The sequence below is a fragment of the Carettochelys insculpta genome, chromosome 6 (assembly GCF_033958435.1).
Source record: "Carettochelys insculpta isolate YL-2023 chromosome 6, ASM3395843v1, whole genome shotgun sequence".
NCBI lineage: Eukaryota > Metazoa > Chordata > Testudines > Carettochelyidae > Carettochelys > Carettochelys insculpta.
This window is the reverse complement of record NC_134142.1, coordinates 91,676,080-91,691,883: the sequence shown is the minus strand read 5'-3', so window position 1 is coordinate 91,691,883 and position 15,804 is coordinate 91,676,080. Positions and strand designations below refer to the sequence as shown.

Sequence of the window (15,804 nt, the reverse complement as noted above, 5' to 3'; positions counted from 1 at the left end):
AGCCCAGCCACTGCAAGAGGATGGATGGCAAAGGTCAGCCATGAGCATAAACAGGGATCCAGTGACACCCAATAAGCACTTACTGAAAAAGCTCTGCACTGCCCTGAGTTTCTAATAACCACAACTAGTGAAGACTGGCTTCTAAAAGCTTTGTCCTCAGTTCGCTTCACAGCAAAGGGATGTGGGCACAATTCAGTAACAGCCAAGTCCAAGTCTGTGATGGTACAAGTGTGACCTCTCCCTGAATTTGAGGTTGGGGCTACATGACTACTAGAAAAGGCAAGTGTGACACCTTTGTTCACAGGTGCCAGGATTAGCTCAGCTGAAATGATGCCACATCATTCCCCAGTATCTGGTAGAAATCTTGGAGTACGGCTGTGTGAGAATCCTAAGAGTTCAGTGCTCCCAAGAGTCGGGGAACAGTGGAGAAACCCAAAGACTTTACACAAGAAAGGAAAAAGGAGCCCCTCTGAGACCAGAGTCCTTTAGTCAACAGAGGAACGGCATAATACATTCAATCTACCTGTAATGGGGCAGAAGATTTTAAGCCCATGGAAACTGAAGAGTGTCTGGTGTTTGCAAGACAGTGCTGACCCATTCACTACTACAGGAGAAGGAAGTGATGAAGCAGAACCTGCTGAGAAGAGGTGAAGAGGAAAAGCCCAGGGAACAGCTACTGGCATGCCTTTGAATTATTAGGCTGTGAAACACCAGGCAAAACACAGACCATAGGGAGAAGTGTCCAGCTCAGTCTTCTAGTGGGGCATGGGATGGTGCTTTGCTTGTTCCAATAGTAAAGAGTAATCTTCAAAACAAGAGAACTTTGTAGACCCCTTGGTACCTGGCTCAGCATCTCTTCAGCAGTGCTTGGTGCTACAATCACCCTAATTGTATGATGAAAGGAGAAGAACTGAAACAGAGCACTGCAACTTTGGAAAAAAGCAAAGAGAGGAGGGGGGTTAAAAACTGATTCAGTATTGGCTTGTTTGCCCTTATCACACTGCTGAGCAATGGAGCTCAAATGACTCTGAAACAGACTAGAGACAGGACAAGACAGCAGTGGTTCAGTCTTTTGTGTTTGTTCTGAGTAGGATTTTCTGTGTAATAAGGTTCTCACCCCATCAATCCAGGCTTTCATAAGAACATAAACATAGGACCGGCCATACTGGGTCAGACCAAAGATCCATCTAGCCCAGTATCCTGTCTGCCGACAGTAGCCACTGCCAGGTGCCCCAGAGGTGAACCGAAGACAATAATCAAGCGATTTGTCTCCTGCCATCCATCTCCTGCCTTCGACAAAAGGCTAGGCACCATACCTTACCCCTTGCTAATAGCCATCTATGGACCTAACCTCCAAACATTTATTGAGCTCTTTTTTAAACTCTGTTAGAGTCCTGGCCTTCACAGTGCCCTCTGGTAAGGGGTTCCACAGGCTGACTGTGCCCTTTCACCACGCCCAGCATACACTACCCATAGATTTCCGACAGACACATGCAGCTGCCAGAGACCTATTACAAATATTTAGGGCTTGTCTATGCTTAAAACACTGCAGTGACACAACTGTGTCACTGTAGCTATGCAATGAAGACACCAACTATGCTGATGGGAGGGATCCTCCCACTAATGTAGATAATCTACCTCCTGGACAGATAGTAGCTTGGTCAACAAGAAAATTCTCCCATCAACCAAGTGCTGATTACACCAGACTTTTCACACTCTTGAGCAACACTTACATCAACCTAATTTCATTGTGTAGACCAGGCCTTATGTCACACTTTCCTGATCTCTCCACAAACAGGTATGAAACACTGTTGGCCACTTGTCCTCCTAGGGAGCACCCTGGTCTCCTAGTAACACAAAGATGTAACACACACAAGCTGGAAAATAGATTTTATATTCTATATAGATATAGAGAGGTCAAACAGGTCAGGCAGGGAATGGGAAGAGGCTGGGTGTCAGGTCCCTGTCTCCACCTCCACCACCTCGGCTACAGAACCAAAACCCACTCCTTCCTGGATGATGACCACACCACTGGGGGAACCCTCCTCCTGCATGATAATACATTTGTGCTCATGCTCAGAGATCAAAATTTCAAGTACATCATTGTTCACTTCCAGGTGCCCAGTAGGGGCTGCGCTGCCCAGCATCTTCCGCACCCCAGGCTTAGAAGGGCTGTCTGGCGGCTCATAAGTGGCAATGTAATGCCCCTTGGTAGTTAACAGAAGTTCTGCCTCGTTTATTGGTGCTGGCGTCTCCACTGACTGCACCATGCGCACTGTAGGCTCCTCAATACCTCCTTCATGAGGGACCTTCCTTTTGAGCCTCTTTGTTGCAGATTTTGGTGTGTCCAAGCCCAGTAACACTGCAGCCTGCACCAGCTTAATGGAGTCTCTGGCCCCCTTGTGAGTGACTTTGTGGCGCTTGAGGCTCTGGAGGAGGGTGTAACCCATGCCACAGACATCACACTTGTACGGCATGTCCTCTAGGTGGGATTTCTGGTGCCGGCGCAGTTTGGTGGCTAGCGTGTAGGCCTTCCCACACTTCTCGCACTTGAAAGGGCGCTCGCCAGTATGGAGGCGCTCATGGGCTCGCAGCGTGTGGGGGTCCTTTAGCGCCTTGCCGCACACCGTGCACAGGTGTGCCTCCCCAGTGTGTGAGATGAGGTGCCGCCGCAGCTCTGGCAGCTGAGGAAAGGCATCCCCACAGAAGCGACACTTGTAGGGCTTCTCACCAGTGTGGAGCCGCAGGTGGCCACGTAGGTTGCCCTGCTGCCGGAAGTCCTTGCCACAGTAGGGGCAGATGTAGGGCTTCTCCCCAGTATGCAGGCGCATGTGGTTGCGCAGGGATCCAGGGTTGGCCAGGTAACGCTCACAGATAGCACACTTGCATACCTTGGGGTTGGCTAGATTAAGTTCCTTCATGAGGTGGATCTTCCTATGAATACGCAGTGAGGGCCGGCGGGCAAACGTCTTGCCGCACTCCTCACAGGCAAAGGGCCGCTCGCCCGTGTGCAGGACCTCATGCTCCCTCAGGTCCCGCTTGGTGCCATAGGCCTTGTCGCACTGCTTGCACTGGAAGGGACGCACACCCCGATGGAAGAGCACATGGGCCTTGAAGCTCTCCTCAGAGCTGTAGCTCTTGCCGCATTCAGTGCACAGGTAAGGCTTGTAGCCAGTGTGGGTGAACCTGTGTTTCTTGAGATGGCAGAGCTGGAGAAAGGCCTTGCCACACTCCACACAGCGATACCTGCGCTCGCCAGCCTCATCCCCACATGGCAGGGACTTCTGTTGAGATACACCCAGGCTCCCAGAAGGCCCCTCCTCCTGTGCAATACTGACCTCTACCTCTGGGTACTTGCCCTGCTCATCTGGACCATCAGGCACGCCCTTCTTCCTATGCTCTAAAGGTTCCAGTTTGGAACGGCCTTCAGAAAGCTGCCCTGCATTTTTGTATGTCTCTGCACCACCTCCCTCAGAAGTACTTGGCCTCCTGGCCTCCTGCCCAGACACCCTGGCACTATGCTCCTGTAGGCACTTCTGCAACTGGCCAGCCAGTGTATGCACCTTGCGTGGCTTCCCAGCCAAGCGAGCACTGAGTCGAATCCCATTTGAGGCAGACAATGGTAGATGGAGCTTCCCTTGACGTGCCTCTTTTGGTTTCCCATTTGCTTTTTTGGCCTTGGGTTGGGGGTCCATCTCCTCAATGGAGTCCTCTTTACATCCGCCATTACTCTTAGCTGCTGAAGTGCTCTCATGATGCTGATTCTCTTTCCTCTGCACCTTGGCTTCTCCAGATTCATGTCTAGGAGCCTTACTTTGCTCCTCCTCTCTGCTGTTTTCCTGCAAACTGTGGGAACATCTGGCTGGCTGCCTCCTGCCTTCAGCTCTCGTTCCATTCTCCATCACCTTAGAGTCACCAGGATCCCCTGCAAAGACACATAATGGGGGAAAATCAACCTTGGCCATTGGAAGACAACAGGATCGTGTTGTCTAGAACAGAGATAATGGAGGAACACAGACAAACGTGCCACCTCATTCAGGATCATCAAGAATCTGGACCCTACATGTCTCTTTCCAAACTGTAGAGAAATTTCAACCCCAACTTGCAGGAAGGACTTTGGGGAATTGTGTCATAGGTGGTAAAGCTACGGTACTGCAGCATTTTCTATACCACACTACCACTTCCTGAAGGGATAGTGGGTCAGGGTGTCAGTCACTAGGCCCAGGGAGCCTGCAGTGCCAGAGGGTTGGCCATTGAGCCCCATGTGTCTTTAGGACACCTCAAAAATGGATAGGTCTACACAAACACCAGCACCAGGGGGTATTCAGAGGAGGAGAATGCAGTTGTGATTAGAGCCCTGAGGACTCACTGTTGTGTGGTACACGGCTGCAGCCTATTCAGAGGCAGCAGTCCGCCTCTCACCTGGGTATGTGACCAGCCACAAAACAGGCAACTCCCTATTACACCTTCGTAATGCTCACTATGGAGATGGGCCAAACATCCTACATTGCAGGCAGATTCTTCCCCTTTTCTGGCACACTGGACAGCAAGATAGTCTCCTCCTCCCACTATACCCTCTGCTTCTGAAAGACTGGGGAAGACAGGGCAGCATTACTTCCCCATTCCCAAGGGGGGGAGCCCAAGTTTGTACAATAATGGTACAGGGGAAACTCTTACTGAATTTACAGGGCCTTCCAAATTCACTCCCCCAGCGGTTAGCAATTCCTAGAGCCTGCCTTATTCTGGGATTACACCAATGCTCCAAGCTCTGAAGACACCGATTATGGGGAACCAGAATCATGTTAATGGCATGGTAGTCACAGCATTTTCATTAGAGAGAATGAGGTTTGGATGCCCTGTCAAAGAAATGTACCTGTAAAGGGTTCTGATGCATTTCCACATGGGGAGGCTCCTTCCCTTTGCACCACAGCCTCAGCTTTTGCTGTCTCTGTCACAGCTGCAACTGCCAGCTGCCCCTTTGGCTTCTTCTCAACAGGAACAGCTATCCCCTCTGATGTGCTCAGCAGCATTCTCCCCTCCTCATGAGCAGGATCAGCTTGGGCCTCTGCAGACCAATACAGCAGCTCAGTGCCTGCTGCGATAGGACGATGTACTCGGATATGGAGCCTTCCACTGAGCCATATCAAAGACACATTTGCCTCATCCTCCCCCTGGCCTTGCTTCACCAAGCTGGAAGACACCAAGCTCAATGTCAGCACCCACTTGGGGTATGTGGAGATCCTACTGCTTTCAAAGGCAGTGCAAGGCTCTGAAGGCCTGAAAGATCAAACCATAGTCAACTGGGAAGAGTTCCCCTAGGAAATAAGCACTTTAGTTGGCTGAAAGAGGACCCTGATGTCTTGATCAGAAAATGTTCTGAATTCTTGGTCTGCATATACCTATGAACTGACTCCAGAATAAAGCTCTCGCCGATTTCTTAAATCACTTTAGCTGTCCTGATGGGACACTGAAAGACTATACTACAGAAACAAGTTTTCTCCACACAGAGAGCCAAGAACTTACTGTGTCCCTTACATACAGAAGGAATAAGTGAGCTCATTTTTACATGGCATCTTTCATCCCAGAGAAGCCTGAATACAAATTTGTACAGACAAGGAGCATCTTACCCACTCTGAAATGCAGCCAGCTGTGGAGTGGAACATGACAACTTCCAGCAACACAAGATTCAACTACAGTTGATGCATCATATTCTGAGGCACCTGAGCTATTTCTCAGCAGTCTATCATCCATGTATTGGCCATGCCCGATTGGCCATCCCACAGATTCACAGGGGCTACAGGTCCTTTCTTTACACTGAAGAGTGTCCCCCAAAGGAACCTTTATGCTATTCTAAATAAAGCTACTCACCTGTTCCAGCTAGGGCTCCTCTCACAAATGGAGTCACTGCAACAGCCAGACTGAATTGCCTAAAAATGCAAAATTAATTAATAGGCCTTCAAGCCCAGGCACTACCCCTTAATTGGGAGCTGGCTGACTGGCCGGGCACTTCCTGCACCCAGTCACCATAGTGGTGGGCAGACAATAAGAACCCAAATATTTTGGGCCTAAGCCCTAGTAGCGGCTGCTGGCAGACTCCCCCTGCTGCAGTGAACATGCTGAGGCAAAGACTGCACTTGGGAGCCCGGCACTGGGTAACAGAGAACAAAGAGCTTTAGCAGATGGTTCACAGCTGGCTACGTGGTTCCTGTACCGCCCAGCGCCGGACTGTACCCCTGGGCTGGGACCATAGTCCCTCCCGCCGCCACGCTTGGTTCACGCTGATGCCCGCAAGCTGCCAGCCGCACCTTACCTGCGAGGGCGCCGTCTCCGCCGCGCAGTCCAGCTCCTCCGCCCGGGGCCCGAAAAGCGCTCCCGGGGACAGGCCTCTCCCCACGCACCAAACGCCCATGCCCGGCTCCCGAGCGAGGGAGGGCCCCAGGGCCAGTCCCGGCGGGAGGCTGCGCAGGGCTCTGCAAGGCACGGGCGGGTCTCGGTTCCAGCCCGGAGAGCCGCGGACGGGGCGCTGCTCGCGGCCTGCGGGGAGACAAGGTAGGGCGGCAGCGTTACAGGGGCCGGCACGGAAGTGCCGGGGGAGACTCGCCGGACGCGCATACTCAGCCCCCGCTTCCCCGGCCCCGCCGCCCTGCACTCACCGAGGCGGCGCAGCTCCATACCGGACTCCGCCCCCGCCCGCTTCCAGCCACTTCGCCGGAGAGACGCGCACACGCTTGCCCCGCTCCCGGCTGCCCCGTTAGGGCGGAACCAGCCACAGAGGCGGCGGCTGCGGCCGGACGACTTTTGCTATGGACCCCGAGGCCGTTGGAGACCGGAAGTGGAGGAAGAGGGCGGGCCGGCGTTTCCATGGAGAAGGGACTCCTCTTCCGGTCCGGAGGCGGATGTTTGTGAACGGGGTTGACAGGCGGGAGCCTCCGGGAGCGGCCGGCTGGTGAGGGGTCAGAAGCGGCGCTTGCCGTGTCGGTGCTGTGGGAGGAGTTGGGGTGGGGGTTGCTGTTGCTGTTGCTGTTGCGCGGCTCGCGTCCGGGCGGAGAGCGCGGCCTGGTGGCTGGAGCGGGCCGGTGTCGGGGTGAGGGGATCGCGGCGAGGGTTGGCGGTGGGACGGCCGGGGGTGGCGGGGATGACTGTTTTGGAAGGGGCTGGGCGCCCGGCTTGGATTGTTCCCTGGTGCTGGGGGAGAGCTGGGGGAGAGCTGGGGCTTGCCCGGCCGGTGCCCAGCTGTGGAGCTGTCTGCGGTGCCCTGGGCTGTGCCCGGGGCCACTCGGGGCGCGAGTCAGTTCTTCACGTTTTCCTCTTAAAAATAGAGAAGTTCCCCGACAAAGGTTGTTCCCGCTGCAAACAGAGATCTCCGAGTGTGGTGGTTCTGTTTTATGGACCCAGCCGGGTGGACGTTCGGCACTAAAGGGTCAGGCCCAAGCGGAAACCAGTCTTCCTACCCTTTGGGTGCGGTGTACTCAAAATGCTCCCAGGGCACCTCTTTTTTAGAGACAGGCGAGAAGAATATATGTGCTTTTTCTCTGCTCTCTTTGGCTACTCAGACGTTGTGCCTTTGCCAGGCTTCCTTTATGCTTTCAGAGTTTGTGGCTATGTGGCTTTCCTACGTCATCATCCCTTCCACTTAAGGAAAGCTGAAAATGGGTAGGAAAGAGCAGGATTAGAGGCTATGCCAATGGGTTTGTATTGGAAGAGGGTGGAGACCTCGTACAGTACATTTATGCTGCTCAAGGCCCCAAGGCCAGGTTTGCAGAAATTTTGGTAGTGCCCAGAATGCTTGAGCCCATGCTAGTCCCCCACCCAAAGTGGTTCCACTCCCAACAGGGCAGCCGGGAGCAGGGCAAGCGTGTGTGCGTCTCTTCGGTGAAGCGGGTGGGGGCAGAGACCGCTCCCCCACCTGCCTCCGAGAGAGTTTGGGTGGGAATGAGCATGAGTTCTAGACTGGGGCAGGGAGTTGGGGTGCAGGCTCTGGGAAATAGTTTGGGTGCTGGAGGAGGTGAGGGGTTGGGTGTGGGTGTGAGAGAGGTCCTGGGGTGGAGTCAGGGTGTTGGGTGCAGGTCTGATTGAGTAACTGACATGGTCAGTCCAGTTACACCATCAGGGGCTCATATTCCTGCATTTCCACTAACGTGATATATGCCATCATGTGCCAGCAATGCCCCTCTGCCATGTACATTGGACAAACTGAAATATCACTTCACCAAAAAAATGAAGGGACGCAAATCAGACATTAAGAATCTGAATACACATAAACTTGTAAGTGAGCATTTCAATTTAGCAGGTCATAATATCCAACATTTAAGTGTGCATTCTAAAACAAAGAGACTTTAACACCAGATTATGAAAGGAGACATCTGAATTGGAATTTATTCTCAAGTTTGATTCTCATCACCTCAGGCTCAACAAAGATATCAATTACATTATTCATTACAAGAGCAATTTCTCCATCTTTGATATTTGCAGTAAGCCCAGGCAGCGCACTTAAGAGACACTTGCAGAAACTTTTTTGTTCCCCTTGCCTCTTGCCCGCCGTCCTATCTAGCTGACTCATCAGTTTTTATTTATTTATTGTTTTCCTTTCGTTCTTTTAAATCCTTTTGTCTCAGTTATCAGGAGTCTCCAGAGCTGAAGAAGTGGGTCTGTCCCACAAAAGTTCGTCACCTAATAAATTATATTGTTAGTTTTTAAGATGCTACAGGATTGCTTTTTTCTTTTGTGAAGATACAAACTAACACGGCTACCTTCTCAGACTATGTGGGATACAAGATAGACGAGAGCTCTGGGGAGAAATCAGATTCAAAGACTGGAGAAAAAAATTACGATCCTCTGGATTAGGTGCCTCAGAGACAATTTAATATGTTAATAGCATCTATGGGCTTTGAAAATAGGCGATCATATGCACCTCTGGTGTAAAGTCAGGCTGTTCTATAGACATCAGTGAAGATACACTGCCTTATGTCCTCCTGAATTTGGAACATGGACATCATACTGAAGCAGACCAAGTTTCATATAGTCCAATATTCTGTCTCCAACAGTGGTCAGTACCAAATGCCTAAGATGCAAATGTAAGAAATCTGCAGGAGGTAGATGTGGCATAATGTCCCCCTGCCCACTCGCCCATTTAGGTTTCATTCTGAATGCTAGTGGTTAGATTTTTCTTAGGCTTTGAAGCATCAATCAAAACAGCAAAGCATTTCCAACTTTTTGTTAACGTTAACATTTAGGATTCTTGATATTCTTTTTCCATATAAATGTCCAGATCCTTTTTGATTCTTTAGTTTGGCTCAAGAAATCTAGGTTTGCGGAGGAGGTTGAGCTAAAAGGGGTTCCGTGGGAGTAGGTCAGAGGGAACTGGTTTGTGGCTGGCAAGAAACATATATCACCTTCTGAGGAACTGGAGTCATGTGAAAGTTCAGGAAAGCTTCTTGTGTTGTGGTTGGAAACAGACAAGCAGCCCTGTGCAACCTGTGCTGGGACTCTGAGGGAGGAACCTTAGCTCAGTGTTTGTGCTTTCTTCCTGCACCTCTGTTAGGTTAGAGGTTTCCTGCCAGGTTCCCCTGATCTTAATTGCCAGTTTGGTAGGTTTTCAGTGGCCATGGTTCCTGACTTTTGGCAAGGCTTTTGAATTCCATTGGATTCAGCTGTTACTGCAGCACCGAAGGACCAAAGTGGTGCAACTTAGCAGCGGCATATCCAGATCAAGTTAGTGAGGTAATTAAAGACCTGGAAGAAGGAGATTTGGCTCTTGGTGTCTATCTGTCAGAGTGATACCTCTGAAGAGGCAGTCAACTGGGACATTTGAGCTTAGAGCTCTCATACTTCAGGGTGGGATTTGGGCAAGATATTGTCACTGAGGCATTATGGACTCTGGGCCTCATTCTTGCAGCACCTGAGTTGGTTGGTTTCGAGGTATGTTTTTTTTCCCAGCTCTTTCTGAGAGGCTGGGCTAGTACTGTGATGGGTTGTAAGTCTTGGTGTGTTGAAAGGGCTGTAAAAAGAAATTCTATGTATATTTGTATAAAAACTTGTAACATCAGAGCCTACACTGAGGGGTTATGGACCTTCGTTGACTTGTAAAGAAAAAAATGATGTGTACAGCAGAGACTAAACTGGCAAGAATAGAAAAATAACTCAAAGGGCCCTAGAATTCTTATCCATATTGGGTCAGGTAGTTGCTGATTAGTATGCAATGTGGTTGGGGATTTGCTGTTTTGATTGATAATATTTCTTCTTCAATGTGTTTAAATGTCTGTCAAGGACAGTTGGCGATGTATTGAGCATTCTTTAGTGCGGATTGTTACAGTTCAATAAATAATAGAGCTGGAAGGAAAATGACCAAACCCCAGACTCAGTTGGAAGAAGAAGCCTGGAGAGCAAGCATAACTGAGAACCTGGTGCTGGAGGCCTCAGATTAGATGTGATAATGTTGCAAAAGAACCAGCATCAGTTAGAGGCTACATATTCAGAGATTTCAGAGAAACAGAGAAGGGATATTCCTTGGGAAGACCCCACTGGGATCCTCCATTCAGTTCTGGGCCTGTCAGTCCCAGAGCCTTTCCATTCCAAAGCACAGAGAGAGTTGGGGTGGGGTGGGCATGCTGTTTGGGAAGACTTCTGTGGGGGTACTTTATTCATTTCTGGATACCTCAGTATTGGAAGACGTCCTGAAAAGCACCACAGTTCTCCGGAGGAAAGAGAGATGAAGTCACAAATTTAATGTGGGTAAGTGTAAGGTAATGCATGTTGGAAAAAATAACCCAAATTACACGTACTACATGATGGGGTCAAATTTAGCTACGACAGATCAGGAAAGGGATCTTGGAGTTATAGTGGATAGTTCTCTGAAGACATCCACGCAGTGTGCAGCGGCAGTTAGTAAGGCAAATAGGATGTTAGGAATTATTAAAAAAGGGATCGATAATAAGACAAAAGATATCATACTTCCCCTATATAAAACTATGGTACGCCCACATCTCGAGTACTGCGTGCAGATGTGGTCTCCTCACCTCAAAAAAGATATATTGGCATTAGAAAAGGTTCAGAAAAGGGTGACTAAGATGATTAGGGGCTTGGAAAGGGTCCCATATGGGGAGAGGCTAGAGAGACTGGGACTTTTCAGTTTGGAAAAAAGGCGATTGAGGGGCGATATGATAGAGGTATATAAAATCATGAATGGTGTGGAGAAAGTGAATATAGAAAAATTATTTACCTTTTCCCATAATACAAGAACTAGGGGACACCAAATGAAATTGATGGGTAGTAGGTTCAAAACTAATAAAAGGAAATTTTTCTTCACACAGCGCACAGTCAACCTGTGGAACTCCTTGCCCGAGGAGGCTGTGAAGGCCAGGACTTTATTAGGGTTTAAAAAAGAGCTTGATAAATTTTTGCAGGTTAGGTCCATAAATGGCTATTAGCCAGGGATAAAGTATGGTGCCCTAGCCTTCATAACAAGGGCAGGAGATGGATGGCAGGAGATAAATCACTTGATCATTGTCTTCTGTTCTCCTTCTCTGGGGCACCTGGCATTGGCCACCGTCGGCAGATGGGATGCTGGGCTTGATGGACCTTTGGTCTGACCCAGTATGGCCATTCTTATGTTCTTATGTTCTTATGATGATGCAAGCTCAATCTGCTGTCCCATGCATCTCCATGGCATGGATTTCTCTGTCACGTGGATCCTGAACCCACTCTCAGGGTTGAAGGAGCAGCCAGTGGGAAGTGCAGCCTCTGGAGTGAAAGCTGGGGAGGGTTCTTCTTGGGTGTCATGCAGGTCCTGTGGTTCCTTTTTTACTGCAGAACTATAAGGATCCTAGCGATTGCTGCACTCTGTGCCATGTGGCACCACCACTGGAGACCCCACCAGCTAGAAGAGCCTACTAATGTGGAATCCACTTACTCCTGGGTTTTAATCCAATAGCTTGGGCCTGTGGTTCAGTGCTGCAAGATGTTCCTGAAGCCTCTACGGTGAGGACTAAAAAACCCAACTTCATGCTGCCCCTGGCATCAGCACCACCGCTGCATGGCAGAGTTCGGACTTACAACCTAAAGCGTTCAGGACACCATTTTGCAAGCTGCTGCCAGTGAGCAATGAGTGTCAGATGAGGAGGACTCTTATCAAATGCTTTCCACTGATTGAAGGGGTAGCAGCAGATAGGGCTGAACCTGTCCTCCCTCCATTCCTACTGAAGTTGCTGTGAGTTAAGACAGAATCTTTCAGGGTTAGAGGTTGTGAGAAGTGATCAGATGCAGACATTTTGCGTTCAATCTCCGAGAGTTATCAACATCACATATGATTGTCTTGCTAGATTACTGGGGCTGGAGAGTTTTTAATCAGACTGAATCTCTGCAGATGTTGGTTGCAGTTGCCATAGAAACTGAATCTTGTTGCTAGGTGTCGGGAGTGGTTGTCACTTGGCTACAGCTGCTGCATAGTTCCAGCATTAGCTCATGGTCCAGAGAAGCATAGTGTCCTGCTCTGTGGCCCCACTGAGATTCAAGGAAAGGTCGGCAGCTCTTTCAGCTCTCAGGAGCAGAGCAGGGAACAGTTTTGATTGGCTCTGTAGCTGGCTGCAGATCCATCAGGCCTGGCATAATTTCTGATTTGCCTTGAAGATGTTCTGCCCATATATGTCTGTCCTGCTTTGCTTATGGGAATCTAATTTGACTTGTAAAAGCTCCCAGACATCAGGGAGCCAAGGATGAGTTAAAGATTATCTCTGAGTTGCTAAGCAAGTATCAGAGCCCCAAACATCCTCTGCCAGAGGGAGGGGACAGACTCTCAAGATTATAAATAATGCCCTGGCGAAATCCCCAGCCCAAAACTGACAGTTGGCCTAGCCCCAAGTGTATGAGCAAGACTGTCTGTGGAATCTCACCCTGTTCGTGCTCCACAATGTTTTTGGTGTTCCTGGTAACTATTCTTAGGGTTCTTGCAACGTTGGATCCCACAAGCAGCTGGAGGAACTTGAAATTCAAAACATCATGCTACTCCGCCTCCCTGCACTCCAGGAAAAGGTCGCATTGTGCTTATAACCACTGCTTCCTTTTGTCCGTTTTCAGGACACGGTCACGTGTTCTGCTGTGGTTTAGTGCCCAGCCTCTGCAGTCCTCTTCAGCACACTCTCACACAAACCTGACTCTGTCTCGTCCCAGAGCCCTTCTTTGTAGAGCCTACAGATGCCTGAATTCCCCTCTGAACCACCTCCAGAAATGGTTCAGAGGGAAACCCAGGCTTGTGCAGGCTTTAGAATGTGTGCGTCCCTGTGAATGGCAGGTGCTTCACTAGCTGCAGCACTACAAAACTACCCCCACCCATGGCCTCACAAAGTGGAGTTGTCCTTGGGCTTGTTTTGTTATAGCTCCCTTTAGGATGCAGCCTTTTGGTCTCTGAGTTCCCACCTTCATGGTGCTGTTAACATCAGCTTCTGAGAGCAGGGCCTGTACCTCAGTCCCATCCATCAGCCTCATGCCCGTCGCCAGCATGAAACTCAGTATGGGTTGTTTGTTAGAGGGCTCCCTAAAAATGGGAGCTGCCTGAAGATCTGCTGCTTTAGTTCAGTGTTGGGGCCACACACGTGTTCTATCCCAGGTGAGTTTGAGAAGACTCTCAGCAGCAGTGACCGGCTCTTGTGCTCTACAGTCTCCAGACTCCCTAGTCTCCTCAGTGTTGTGTTTCTGCCTGTGTCTGGTTTTTGTGCTGTGGCAATAACACAGGGTGTACCCTAGCTGCTTGTCCTGCATGTTGGGATGGGAGAGGATTTTGTTGTGTGTGATGCTAAATGGAGAAAGGTGGTGTGGACAGAGGGGTGGCATTCACACTCTGCTTTCGTCCAGTGACATTTTGCTAGGGACTTTTCAAGCTGCCCCCAAAAGGATTTTGTTTCTAATTCACTGAAACACCCATGTGTGCTGATGCAGGTAGCCATTAGGAGCCCCCTTAGCCTCCATGATAGCTGGGAGACACAAAATCTGGGAAAGCTTCCAGAGCAAGGCCCTGCTGTGCAAGCAGCTGGGCCCAGTGCCAGCTCCATGGGTTGGGGAGGGGAGTGTTTTGCAGCAATAGTGGCTGGTACAGTCAGTGTATCAGGCAGGGACTGGTATAGCCTGTCACCTTCCTTTGTATCTGTGTTTCTCTCAATTTGAGGGATAAGTCAGGCCCCAGGGTTAGCTGGCTCTTTTCCCCTCCCAACAGGTGGTAGAAGGGAAGGGTCTGCCATTCAAGGTGCCCATGATTACAAGTAGAAGAGGGTCTCTGGGTGGGCTTTGGGGCAGAGGCTTGTGGATAGGGTAAATTAAGACCTCTGCAGAAGTCAGAAGAGGTAGGAAGTCAGGGGTTGGGCTCAGAGGGGAGGGGAGTGAAGAGGTGAGCTGCTGGACAAGCAGTGGTAGGGTATGCTGGTTGTCTTTTTAAAGAAGCCTTATTTAGGGCACAGGAACAAATCCTCCCTCATGCAGAAAGAATAGCAAATATAGCAGGTGACCAGTTTGGCTTAACAGAGAAATCTTCAGTGAGCTTAAACACAAAAAGGGAATTTACAAGAAGTGGAAACTTGGACAAATGTTGAGGGAAGAGTATAAATGTATTGCTTGAACATTCAGGGGTGTAATCAGAAAGGACAGAGTCCAAGTGTAGTTGTAGCTAGCTAGGGATGTGCAAAGTAACAAGAAAGATTTCTATAGGCATATTAGCAATCAGAAGGTGGTAAGGGAAGATATGGGGCCATTACTGAAGGGGAAGGAAACCCAGTGACAGATTGTGTGGAAAAAGCTGAAGTATTAAATGCTTTTTTTGTTTGGGTGTTCATAAACAAAGTTAGCTCCAAGACTGGTGCACTGGGAAGAACTGCATGGGGAGGAGGTGAGCAGCTGTCAGTGGTGAAAGAACAGGTTAAGGACTATTTAGAAAAGGTGGGTATACACAAGTCCATGGGGTTTGCTCTAATATAGCTGAGAGTGCTGAGAGAGTTGGCTGATGTGACTCCAGAACCATTGGCCTTTATCTTTGAAAACTGGTGATCATGGAAGATTCCAGATGATTGGAAAAAGGCAAATGTAGTGCAAATCTTTAAAAAAGGGGAGATGGAGGATTTGGGTAGCTACAGACTAGTCAGCCTCACCATACCCCTTGGAAAAATCGTGGAGCAGGTCCTCAAGGAATCCATTTTGAAACACTTGGGAGAAGAGGAAAGTGGCTTTACCAAAGGCAAGTCATTCCTGACCAACCTAATTACCTTTGATGATGAGACAACTGGCTTTGTGGAAATGGGGAAAGCACTGCACATGTTGTACCTTAACTTTAGCAAAGCTTTTGGTACTGTCTCCTGTGGTATTTTTGCCATCAAGTTAAAGAAGAATGGATTAGATAAAGGTGGATAGAAAGCTATCTAGACCATTGGACTCTGTGTAATCATCAATGGCTTGATCTAGTTGGCAGTTGATATCAAGCAGAGGTCCCAAAAGGTCAGCCTTTGGATGGTTTTGTTCAGCATCTTAATTATTTGTATGGTGGGACTGATTGCACCCTCAGGAAGTTCATGGATGACACTAAGCTGGGGGAGAGGTAGATACACTGGAGGGTAGGGATAGGGTCCAGAGTGACCTAGACAAATTGGAAGGTTGGGTCAAAATAAATCGTATGAGGTTCAATAAGGAGAAGTGAAGAGTCCTTCACTTAGGATGGAAGAATCCCATGCACTGCTAAATACTGGGAACTGACTGGCTAAGTGGCAGTTCTGCAGAAAAGGATCTGCGGATTACAGTCGTCAAGAAGTTGGATATGGGTCAGCAGTGTGA

The 15,804-nt window shown here is 49.4% G+C and overlaps 2 protein-coding genes across 5 annotated transcripts in view; one reads left to right on the top strand and one right to left on the bottom strand.

Annotated features, from left to right (window-relative positions):
* Nucleotides 1-1,843: 1,843 nt before the first annotated feature.
* Nucleotides 1,844-6,795, bottom strand: ZNF408 (zinc finger protein 408). The gene is made up of 5 exons (XM_074997609.1): nucleotides 6,654-6,795; nucleotides 6,311-6,534; nucleotides 5,869-5,927; nucleotides 4,874-5,190; nucleotides 1,844-3,925 (listed from the first exon to the last, which is right to left on the bottom strand). Exons 1-5 carry the CDS (start codon nucleotides 6,670-6,672, stop codon nucleotides 1,956-1,958), a joined length of 2,589 nt encoding a protein of 862 aa, XP_074853710.1. The 5' UTR covers nucleotides 6,673-6,795; the 3' UTR covers nucleotides 1,844-1,955.
* A 61-nt stretch (nucleotides 6,796-6,856) lies between these two features.
* ARHGAP1 (Rho GTPase activating protein 1) overlaps nucleotides 6,857-15,804 on the top strand; it is a 38,153-nt gene continuing 29,205 nt past the window's right edge. Inside the window, exon 1 of one of the 4 annotated variants that reach the window (XM_074997599.1) lies at nucleotides 6,857-6,946. The gene's annotated coding sequence lies outside the window, so the exon portion shown is untranslated. Of the gene's footprint in view, nucleotides 6,954-7,045; nucleotides 7,085-10,713; nucleotides 10,732-15,804 lie in introns of those variants that run through there. The other 3 variants (XM_074997600.1, XM_074997601.1, XM_074997602.1) reach the window with 3 other exon arrangements.